Source organism: Myripristis murdjan, chromosome 2 (assembly GCF_902150065.1).
Source record: "Myripristis murdjan chromosome 2, fMyrMur1.1, whole genome shotgun sequence".
NCBI classification, from domain to species: domain Eukaryota; kingdom Metazoa; phylum Chordata; class Actinopteri; order Holocentriformes; family Holocentridae; genus Myripristis; species Myripristis murdjan.
In genome coordinates this window covers 687,919-699,971 of record NC_043981.1, presented here as the reverse complement: position 1 = coordinate 699,971, position 12,053 = coordinate 687,919, and the positions used below count along the sequence as shown (strand labels likewise).

Below are 12,053 nucleotides of genomic sequence, written 5' to 3'. Positions count from 1 at the left end.
GTATGCCTGTTTATCATAGGATATCTTTAAAATTGGTCTTTTTCATTCAGTAGTAGCCTAGTAACAGGGCGTGGGAGAAGAATCACCTTTTTCCAGTTCCCGCATATTTCGCATCTTTTCGCATATTTCACAACTATTCGCATATAATTCGCAACTTCCCGCAATTTCACAGCATAAAATGACATAAAACCCCCGCATATTTAATCGCATAATCAAGGATTTTAGCCCGCGGAATCAAGGATTTTAGTCCGCATAATCAAGATTTTTTTTCTGGAAGGTCTAATTTATGGTGATGGAATACTGGTGTGAAGAAAGTTTGAAGTCTCTGAAAGTTCATTTTCATGCCTTAATGGAACGAATGTAAACCAATGACTGGATAAAAAGTAAGAAAAATGATTGCTTGCTTTGGAATAGATTAGCAGAGATGTGACATATATACATCTTGTAGTTATTATGCTTAATATGCAAAATCATTGGTATGGTCCTTTCAGTCTGACTTTACCACAGATTTTTTTAATTGTTCCAGAAACAAGCATAGACCCATTAATGTACAGCCTTAGCTAAATTATGACTAACACACACCATATGATCAGGACTGGAGTTGAGGGGGGATGAGGGCGGATAGCATCTCCCCTGAAATAAACAGTCCAAATCATCTCCCCTGCAAAACTGCCATCCCCTCGTCCATCCTTTTTTTAAAATGTCATTTTATAAATAAATGTGGAAACTGTTACTGTCATTTCATCATTTAGAGAGTATTAAGCTTGTTGAGTAAAATATCATCTGAAAATCCGAGGGCAAGGGGGCACACACACACACGCAATGATACAACTTTTTTTTTTTTTTAATTGGTTGATGCCAGAAGAAATGGCACAAGCTGAAGCGCAACTACGCCATCTTGTGGATATTGCAATGTCAGCATGGCCAAACAGCATGTGAACAACACGATCTCAGAGACTTTTTTCCAGACGACAAAAACTACACGTGAGAGATAAATCAAGATTAAGGAATCTCAGTCATTAATTTTTACAAAAGTCTAAAAGGTTGAATCTCTGGACATGAGCACTAACAACACAGCTAGTTTGGAGCTTACGCTAATCTCTCTTGTTAACTAGCTAGCTAAAACACAAGTTCACCAACGTTAACGTTAGCGTTGTCACTCAGTAGATTCGATTTTACAAATGTGGCAAAAGTGAAACAGATATTTACAGTTAGATAAGAGTTTGTCTGTCTTTCACCAATGGGACTCATTAGGCAACAAAAACAAATGAAGATGTTAGCTAGAATTTTGACATTCAAGTCAGGAAACATGAACGTTAATCACATTGAAAGGAGGAAGCACTTTGGGTGTGGATACCCAGAGTGCAATTAGAGCACACAGCCATTTGCAGTAACATTAATAATATGTGCTGAAGTTTGTGCAGTGTCTCATAATCTGGTGACTGCTTTAGGGAGTAAATCTAATCCAATAATAATAACCTATATTTAGCCATTTCATTGAGTAGGGGGTTCCTGCAGAACCACAGAATATTTCATTGGCCTTCACTGAAAAGCTATTCAGTGGCCTATATTTTCTCCATATGATATCCAGGGACAATATGGGGCAACAGAGGTAAGGGGAGCTGGAGGGGACCCAGAGGCTAGCAGGATTGAAGGTTTGATAACTATAAATTTTAAGGTCATTTAATATAACAGGCAGTGAATATGGCAAATATTAATACTGTAATATCAATACTGTAATGTCAATACCATCTATTTTCCAAGAGCAAGTTCATGTGATTTTAATCATTTGTAAAAGTTATTAGCATGACATGTCTGCTCATTCTATCAAACCCCATAATGTTGTTTTCGTCACATAGAGGAACGCCACGGCCAGGAAGCAGCAGGACATGACACAGCAGAGAGACGAAGAGAAGCTCAGAAGTCTTATTTACAGTGTTTTGTGGCATTTTGATTTGATAATAAATTTTCTCCCTGGACATTGTAGTAGCTGAAAATTGTAATAAATGCATTCAAAACAGATTCAAAAGTCCATGAATATTAAGTTTCCCCTGGACTGATCCCTGTGGGAAAATCTGTCCTCTGCATTTGACCTGAACTGCTTAGGAGCAGTGGTAGTCACAGGGCAGCCTGTGGACCAACTGTAGGTGTAGCCACGAGTCTCCCCTATAGCCTACATACATGTCCATTTTTTTGCTATACCTATGCAGCTTTGGGCATAAAATAATGCAGCAAAATGCGTCTTTTCACCTATTCTCATTTTGATATATGTCTATATTTCTGCATAGGCTACTGGAGTGCTTAAACACTGTTGGAGATGCATAATATCATGTAGGCAGTGCATCAGTAGGCTAATATGTCTATTTGAATTTACACCACCCGTCCCACATTAAAAAAAAAAAAAAAAAAAAAAAAAAAAAAAGTGACAAATTGGTGATGTTATAACCTTGGTCTTCCTTCCTTTTTTTTTTTTTTTTTTTTAACAACTCGACTACTGCATATAACCAAGTATGCCTTCAACACAAGCTATATAGTACAGGCTAATGCTATGTAAGTATTTAATGCAGCATTCAGGTGTGACAGGAAGTGGGACACTTCCCGCAATTTTGTTCCTGCTCCCCACCTGTAAGAGACTTGCTTTCTGATCGTTAGGTGGAGGAACTCAGATTCCATCTGCGAGGCTGAGAGCTTCTCCTTCTCCACTTCCTCTTTCTTGTGCCCTGATACCTACAACAAATAACAAGAATTAACTGAGTTCACATATCTCATTCTTTATTTTCTGAACACCCTTGCTATTACTAATTTTTAGCTAATGTCTTGTGTCTTACATGTCAAACATTAGGCACAACAGAGACAACAACAGACAACAGAGACAGACATAATCTTATAACTCTTTACAAAGCACATTACAATTTAGGATACTGTCAAATGTCAACGCCAGACAAGTCTTGACAAGCGTGTAATGGCAGTATGATGTATTATGGGAGCTGCTTCGTTAGCAAAACAGTACTTTAACACACGGAACTGCAAGTGCATGGCAGCTTCTGACAGGTAAACACAGCCTGCGGTAGGCTGTGTGCGGATAGATCGACAGATCGACTTGCAAACATGCAGCCAGTGTACCTCCGTATAGTGACATTCATTTGTCCGCTGAGAGACACACATGCACCGACCTCACAACTCGGGGTTTCCAGGGGTCTGTGGGAGCTCTTCCCAACGACAAAGTCGTCCTCCTCCTCGGCCATATCATCCAGCCCGGGCCGCTCCAGACCCGGAGGAGCGGACTCTGTCATCGTGTCTGCGGTCTCACTACTTTTCTCTCTTCGTTTAGCAACTGGCCTAATTCCCGTTTAATATGCGACGTTAACAATAACCGTATCACAGATATTAACACTTTTAGAAGTATTTTTGTAGATTCTTTTAAATGCAGCTCCTGTATCTCTGCTCCATCCCTCCGCCACTCGCGGTCTGTAAACAGCCTGCTAAACCTGTAGTTTTTTCATTTCCTACTAACTGTGGAACATGGCGAAAAGACGAATGAGCTGTCCTCCCAGTGTACTGCAGAGGGACAAAACAGCTGGTCCTCTGTGGAAATCGAGCGGTGTTTTTTCCTGTAATTCTGTTCCATCATTAAATTGGATACTGGGGTAAATCCTCTGAGCCTGAAGGGCCGTGGCTACGGAGCTCGTCAGAAGTCCGTCTCCCTGACTCTCTTCACACACACCCCACACACGCACGGGCGCGCACACACTCACGCTTGTTTTATAATGTAAATGTGCTAATCAAAGAAAAGTGACTGCTCATTGATATTCACAGAGAAAAAAACAATGTTTACATTAAAATAATCCCTTTCAGTCACTAGAAGTGTGTGTTTGCTTGTTTATCTGCAGAGACCCTGCCCTATGCAGGGACTTTCTTGTTTTACTGAGCAGTGTGGAGCTCCCAGCTAATCACAGCACAGGGCGGTGTCCGATCATTAGCACGGCATCCAATCGGAAGCTCGAAAAAACGCAGACAGGGACGGAAAAAGGATATATAAGGAGGTGAAACCCTAAGCAGATGTGATGCCCACTAAAGTGTGATCACATTTGTGGTAATATCTGTAATTGCATAATTATTTTTTTTAGTATTTGCTAATATGTATTTAACCTGTTTCCACCAACATTGCACTGAACTATTTAATGTATGTATCAGGAGTAATTTACGTGTGATCACCAGCAGGGGGCAGTGTGACGTCCACTGCGCCCCGGGGCCTTTACGTCAGTTTGATCCGCTTTCCAACCTTCCTCTTTCTGCTGAGTGAAGAAGACAAACGGGTATGCTGTTTCTCTGTCTCACTTATTTCTCCTGTTTACAGGTTGGTGGAATTATAAGTTAAGAAGAGAAAGTGCAGTGCAGTATGTTAACATGTCGTTTAATGTTTTAGTGTCCAGCATTAAGTTTGTTTTATGAATATGTGGACGTATACGGGTGCAAAGTTAGCCGTGTGTATATAGTAGGCTAGTAGCCGTACTTTCGCGCTTGATGACGTCACCTGTTGCTATGCTGTGTCGCGGCAGTCCGAGTTTTATTTTCTGCTCCCCGAACATTTGTATGAAGCCTATATATTGTTTATGAGTGTGATATTGTGTTAAATGTGTTAACCCGATTTCATGTACTGTTAAAGCTGGGTTAAAGCTAATGTTAAAACTCGATTTTATATGTTTTAGAACTGGTTAAAAAGAAATAAAAAAAAAATATGTCAGCTCATGCATTTTTGGAAGAGAAAAAAAGGATTTAAATAGCAGAATCTTTGTGTTATTTTCATTTGAAAAGCAGTATACAGTGTACCAGTGGTTATGGTCATGTTGATTTATGTAATCAAACCAAGTTTAAAACTCAGTATATGCTGAATGAGAAATTGTATTTTATTTTTAAGTTGTGTTTTTTTTTTTATGTTTATATTGAGAACATTGATTGTATATGTACAGTAAAACAGTGGTGGATTTAGGGTGAATATGTTTTAATAAATCCTCCTTCCTCTTTCTGCTGAGTGAAGAAGACAAACGGACATGCTGTTTTCTCCGTCTCACTTATTTCTCCTGTTTACAGAGAGGGCGTAAACTGTTGATGTGGTGCCAGCCGGTACCTGTAACACAGACAACATCATTCAACATCATGAGTGAATCCAGGGTTGACTTTCACCCGCTAATGAGCACTGACAGAGAGGACCAGGATGACAAGTGACTTGCTGCTGGCCTGTTTTCTGTTGGACAGGTATGTGCCAGTGTGATTTTTTTTTTTTTTTTTCGTTTCATTCCATCAACGTCCTAAGTAACGAAAACTCACTGCCAGGGGTTGGCTTTACGACGGAGTTTTGGGGTCACACTGAGCAGAAAAAATATTTTTTGAGATTTCGAGAATAAAGTCATAATATTACAAGAATGAAGTCATAATTTTACGAGAATAAAGTTGGAATATTACGAGAATAAAGGCGTAATATTACGAGGGGGAAAAAATCGTAATTTTACGAGATTAAAGTCGGAATTATGAGTAAAGGATATCCGACAACAGAAGTAAAACAGGTGAGAGCACAGGCAGCCTCTTTGGCGACCACCGTCTCCGGTGTTGTGTCCTGCCACACAACTAGACGGTGGGCCGAAGGATGCTATCTGCTTTCGTTTTGAAATGATCGATCCTCAGCGGTAGGTTTTTATCACGTTTTTATGAAAACGGAGCTTTTGTTTGATAAACTCCTCAGGCAAATGCTATGGAATGCTATGCTGCAAACCAATCAACAACAAGTTCCGGCGTCACCTGACTTGAAGTCTGCCAATGATATTTGTCCAAATAGGAAGTGAATACGGCTACAGAAGCGACGATACTGCTGTCTGGTAAGGTTGAAATATCTTTTTAAATTCATAATTTCATGTTATAGCAATACTCAGTATGCTAAATCTTTGTAGTCATTCCTGGGCACCCGCACAAAGCACTTTCATCGTATTTAAATAGCCTACTATTTACGATAGCATGCTAGTACGATAGCATGCTAGCACGATAGCATGCTAGCATGTTGCAACACCAGAATGTAAATTAGGCTCTTTGGTTTGTAGCTCTGTGGAATTAAACTGTGGACATGTTTGTAATCCAGACGAAACCCAAGACTGTATTACAGCAATGTTAGTTTTATCCCCACTTATGTAAGCGACCAGACAAGACAGAGATTGAAGTGGTAAAGATCTAAACTGAATCTTACTGATGTATCAGTCTTAGTTTAGACAGTTCCTTTTTTAACTTGCCCAAAGGCCAAAAAATATTCCTACACATAGGCTTAGTTTGTAATATTCTCACAGTCTAAACAAAGACACATGTCTGTGCATGGTAGCCCATTCATTTTGCATGTACATCTCCCTTCCACACATTGCGTTTTTTACAGGAGCAGTACACAAGCTCCAAGATGCCAACAGGGGCTGGGGGTAGTGTCATCCAGTCAATCCCAAAGAAGTCTCCCTTGATCTTCCAGCCATGGGCCGTTGGCGGGGGTATATCTGGCTGACTCCGCAAGCACCTCCTGCATATGGCTGCCTGGTAGTTTGCCTGCTGAGAGTGTTTCCCTAAGGCAGGGGTGGGCAACCATGTGCCATGGAGAGCCGAGAGGCTGCAGGTTTTCTTTCCAACCAAGAACTCCACCAGCTGATTTCACTGATTAGTCCCTGCTCTCTGCTTGAAGGTGAGGTAACCACTGAAATCACCTAGTGGAGTTTTTGGTTGGAAAGAAAACCTGCAGCCTCTCCATGGCACATGGTTGCCCACCCCTGCCCTAAGGCATCCCTGTTTGGTGGGAGATTTCTGTCTGTGCACTTTCCACCCTTGAACATTTGACCTCTTGCATAGTAGACATCTTTACAGCCGTTCAGGTCACAGAGGGCACATGTAAAAGCTTCAGTTGCTTCATACAGTTCTGTTGTGGGTTGAAAAGATGTCCCCAACATCCTTAATTTGACACAGTTGTTCTTCATTGTCACCACAAGACAAGAACTTAGACCAGTGTTTGGGTATTTTCTGTTCAGCTGAATATATTGTATATTTAAGTAAAACTATGCAAGCATCATCTGCAGAATGTACTTAGAGTCCCTGATACCTACCAAACAGAGTATAAAGATTGCAGAACAAGACCAACGAGAAAGAAAAGGATGTCAGTTGACTACAATATATTCAGCTGAACAGAAAATACCCAAACAAGGTCTAGGTTCTTGTCTTGTGGTGACAACAAAGAACAACTGCAACAGTTTCTTTTGTTGTTTTTACATTTTTGTGTTTTTAATTTCTGTTTTAATGCTTCTTGCGCTCTTATGTAAAGCACTTTGATTTGCAGTGTATGAAATGCGCTATACAAATAAATTTGCCTTGCCTTGCCTTACCTATTATTAAGTCATGCTTCTGAACAGATCAAGTTACACACCAAAAGCTTATAAACTCGTCAGTTTATGCTCTATTATAAATAAATTCCGAAAATTAATCTTGAATATTAGAACAATATGAGAAGATTACATATAAAAATCACAGCACTGGCGATTTTAAGCACCTGCAAAATAATTTACAGTCTGGTTATACAATTATATTACATAAACGCATTGATGATGATGATGATTCTATACCATATATACAAACGTAGTCGTTCGTTTTGGCCACAGACTGTAGGATTTTGACACAAGAAGTAAATAAGATGAGCTGTCAGTCTGCTTCCTCCTGGTTAGTGTGTTTACATTGGGCTCCTACTAGCGCCGTGCGCCATTGATTCATATTCTCAAAGCTACAATCAGATTTCCAACAATGATGAGTTTTCATATCGGGAGGAAATCAACCATCTTGCAGAATGGTGCACAGAAAACAACCTACTGCTCAATGTCAGCAAAACCAAAGAGCTGATAGTTGATTTTAGAAAAAAGGAGGCAAAGACACACAACCCTGTCTACATCAATGGAGCTGAGGTGGAGCAAGTGAGCAGTTTCAAGTTCCTGGGAATCAACATAACAGAGAACCTGACATGGACTTCATATATCTCTGCCCTGGTTAAAAAAGCTCAGAAACGGCTGTATTTCTTAAGGAAACTTAAGAAAGCTAAATTCCCATGCCAAGTTCTTGTCAGCTTCTACAAAGGACCGATTGAAAGCATCCTGACTGGACTATATATATATATCTATATCTATATCTATATATAGATATATAGATATAGATAGATATAGATATAGATATAGACATAGATATACACACACACACACACACACACACACACATACACATACATACAGTACAGGCCAAAAGTTTGGACACACCTTCTCATTCAATGCGTTTTCTTTATTTTCATGACCTTTTCTGCGTCTCACAAAGACACGGCGGTTGGAACCAAAGATCTCAAATTTGGACTCATCAGACCAAAGCACAGATTTCCACTGGTCTGATGTCCATTCCTTGTGTTTCTTGGCCCAAACAAATCTCTTCTGCTTGTTGCCTCTCCTTAGCAGTGGTTTCCTAGCAGCTATTTGACCATGAAGGCCTGATTGGCACAGTCTCCTCTTAACAGTTGTTCTAGAGATGGGTCTGCTGCTAGAACTCTGTGTGGCATTTATCTGCTCTCTGATCTGAGCTGCTGTTAACTTGCGATTTCTCAGGCTGGTGACTCGGATGAACTAAGGTGACTCTTGGTCTTCCTTTCCTGGGTCGGTCCTCATGTGTGCTAGTTTCGTTGTAGCGCTTGATGGTTTATGCGACTCCACTTGGGGACACATTTAAAGTTTTTGCAATTTTCCGGACTGACTGACCTTCATTTCTTAAAGTAATGATGGCCACTCGTTTTTCTTTAGTTAGCTGATTGGTTCTTGCCATAATATGAATTTTAACAGTTGTCCAATAGGGCTGTCGGCTGTGTAGTAACCTGACTTCTGCACAACACAACTGATGGTCCCAACCCCATTGATAAAGCAAGAAATTCCACTAATTAACCCTGATAAGGCACACCTGTGAAGTGAAAACCATTTCAGGTGACTACCTCTTGAAGCTCTTCGAGAGAATGCCAAGAGTGTGCAAAGCAGTAATCAGAGCAAAGGGTGGCTATTTTGAAGAAACTAGAATATAAAACATGTTTTTGTCATGGTTTGGTGTTTTCTGTGTTTTTGTACTTTGGTTGGACACTTGTTTTTCTGTTTTCCTGTGGTCTCTTGTCCTGTTTCCAATTAGTATTTTCACCTGTGTCTGGTTAGTCTTGTTTGCCCCTCCCAGTGCCACACCTGTCCTGTGTCTGTCAATTATCCCTGATTGTTCTGATCCCTCCCAGTGTTTCCCTTGGCCTATCCTCTGTGTTCTCCTGTCTTGTGCTCCAGCCCCTTTCCCAGGTGTGTCTTGTTAGCTATTTAGTTCTTGTGTATTTAAGTCCTGTTTTGAGTTCTGTTCCTTGTCCAGTTATTGTCTTAGCTGTCATGTGTTCCCTGCGTTCCCTGTGAGCCGATTAAAATATTTTGTTGTATTCTGAACTTCGTGCCTTGTGCCTCCTGCATTTGGGTCCTAACCTACCACCCGGCGTGACAGAATAACTGGACCACAACATGGACCCAGCGGAGCAACGCCTTTTTAAAGAAAAGGTTTTTCATTTTGAACGGACTGTGGAGAACCTCATGATGGCTCCGTCCCATCAGGAGGCTCATCTCCTCAAAGAAATATTTGTCCAACAGCTGTGGTTTAAGGAGAGGCCTTGGGTGAGTCACTTTGTCCCCCGTTTGGATGTTGTCCGTAACAGACTGAACAATTACCTACTGAACACCTCATTGGACACTCCAGTTTCCTCCCAACCTGCACCCCAGTCTCATCTGCCACAGCTGCTTCCTGTTGTTTGTCCTGCTGCTCCATCCCAGAACCCATTTCTGGGAACCCGACTGGCATTTGGAGGTCCTCGTAGCCACCAGCTGGCCAGGCGCCGGCTTGCTGGTCAACAGCGTGCTAGCCTCAAGTGTGTAAGCCACTTGCAGGCTAGCCGCAACCCAGCCACCAGCCTCAGCAGCCTGGCGGGCTCAGCTACGAGCTCCAGCAGCCCAGTGGGTCAGGCCACAAGCCCCAGAAGCTCAGCTACGAGCCCCAGCAGCCCAGTAAGTCAAGCCCCGAGCCCCAGCAGCCCAGTAAGTCAAGCCCCGAGCACCAGCAGCCTAGCAAGCCCAGCTACTAGCCTCAGCAGCCTAGCAAGCCCAGCTACTAGCCTCAGCAGCCTAGCAAGCCCAGCTACTAGCCTCAGCAGCCTAGCAAGCCCAGCTCCCTGTGCTCGACTGGCTGACCCGGTCCCAGTCCCTGTCCCAGTTCCCCGAGTTCGACTGACTGACCCGGTCCCAGTCCCTGTCCCAGTTCCCCGAGTTCGACTGGCTGACCCGGTCCCAGTCCCTGTCCCAGTTCCCCGAGTTCGACTGGCTGACCCGGTCCCAGTCCCTGTCCCAGTTCCCCGAGCCCGACTGGCTGACCCGGTCCCAGTCCCTGTCCCAGTTCCCCGAGCCCGACTGGCTGACCCGGCCCCAGTCCCTGTCCCAGTTCCCCGAGCCCGACTGGCTGCCCCGGTCCCGGTCCCAGTTCCCCTAGCTCGACTGGCTGCCCCGATCCCAGTTCCCCGTGCCCGACTGGCTGCCCCAGTCCCAGTTCCTCGAGCCCGACTGGCTGTCCTAGTCCCTGTCCCAGTTCCCCAAGCCCGACTGGCTGTCCCAGGCTCAGTTCCCACTGCCCTTGTGACAACCCCGGTCCCAGCCCCCAGGACCCGTGCAGCACTCATCCCAACCTCCCATGGCTGTGCTGCTGCTTCCTCGGTGTCCTGCGTCACTGGTCCCACCGGCTCATCAGCGGTCAGGCAGCCCTCAGTCCACGCTGCCGCTGCCGCTGCCCGGCGGTCCCGAGTCCACGCTGCCGCTGCCGCTACCCGGCGGTCCCGGGTCCACGCTGCCGCTGCCCGGCGGTCCCGAGTCCACGCTGCCGCTGCCCGGCGGTCCCGAGTCCACGCTGCCGCTGCCCGGCGGTCCCGAGTCCACACTGCCGCTGCTCGGCTTCTGGGGATCTGCGTTGCGGGACTGCATAGTTGGCCTGCAGTCTGGTGCCGCCCGCACTGCCGCCATTCCGGGAGGTTCCGCCTTGGCCGCCCGCGCTCTGGCCGTCCGCCCGAGCGCCGCCCCGTGCCTGGTTCCCGGCGCCAGGGCCGTCCGCCCGAGCGCCGCCACGTCCCTGGTTCCCAGCGCCCTGGCCATCCGCCCGAGCGCTGCTCTGTCCCTGGTTCCCAGCGCCCTGGCCATCCGCCTGAGCACCGCCCCGTCCTTGGATTCCTGCGCCCTGGCCGTCCACCCGAGCGCCAGGCCTTCCCTGGTTTCCTGCGCCCTGGCCGTCCACCCGAGCACCGCCTGATCCTTGGTCATCTGCCCTCCGGCCTTCCACCAGACTCTGGCTCTGAGCTCTGTCTTTCGGCCTCCTCCTCCCCCCGTCTTAGGACGGCCATCCATCCCCGTGCCCCAGAGACTGTTTTTGGGACGTCAGGAGCCGTCCCTTGAGGGGGGGGTACTGTCATGGTTTGGTGTTTTCTGTGTTTTTGTACTTTGGTTGGACACTTGTTTTTCTGTTTTCCTGTGGTCTCTTGTCCTGTTTCCAATTAGTATTTTCACCTGTGTCTGGTTAGTCTTGTTTGCCCCTCCCAGTGCCACACCTGTCCTGTGTCTGTCAATTATCCCTGATTGTTCTGATCCCTCCCAGTGTTTCCCTCGGCCTATCCTCTGTGTTCTCCTGTCTTGTGCTCCAGCCCCTTTCCCAGGTGTGTCTTGTTAGCTATTTAGTTCTTGTGTATTTAAGTCCTGTTTTGAGTTCTGTTCCTTGTCCAGTTATTGTCTTAGCTGTCATGTGTTCCCTGCGTTCCCTGTGAGCCGATTAAAATATTTTGTTGTATTCTGAACTTCGTGCCTTGTGCCTCCTGCATTTGGGTCCTAACCTACCACCCGGCGTGACAGTTTTCAGTTATTTCACCATAACTCATGTGGAGTACATAACTCCACATGTGTTCATTC

General features: G+C 44.8%; 1 protein-coding gene across 1 annotated transcript in view; it reads right to left on the bottom strand.

Moving 5' to 3' along the window:
* dgkza (diacylglycerol kinase, zeta a) overlaps window positions 1-3,622 on the bottom strand; it is a 163,129-nt gene extending 159,507 nt beyond the window's left edge. The window contains exons 1-2 of the mRNA XM_030070454.1: window positions 3,174-3,622; window positions 2,624-2,727 (exon numbers count right to left, since the gene is read on the bottom strand). Of these exons, the coding sequence (XP_029926314.1) occupies window positions 2,624-2,727; window positions 3,174-3,293 (224 nt within the window). The 5' untranslated portion in view covers window positions 3,294-3,622. The remainder of the gene's footprint in view (window positions 1-2,623; window positions 2,728-3,173) is intronic.
* Between the last annotated feature and the right edge of the window lie 8,431 nt (window positions 3,623-12,053).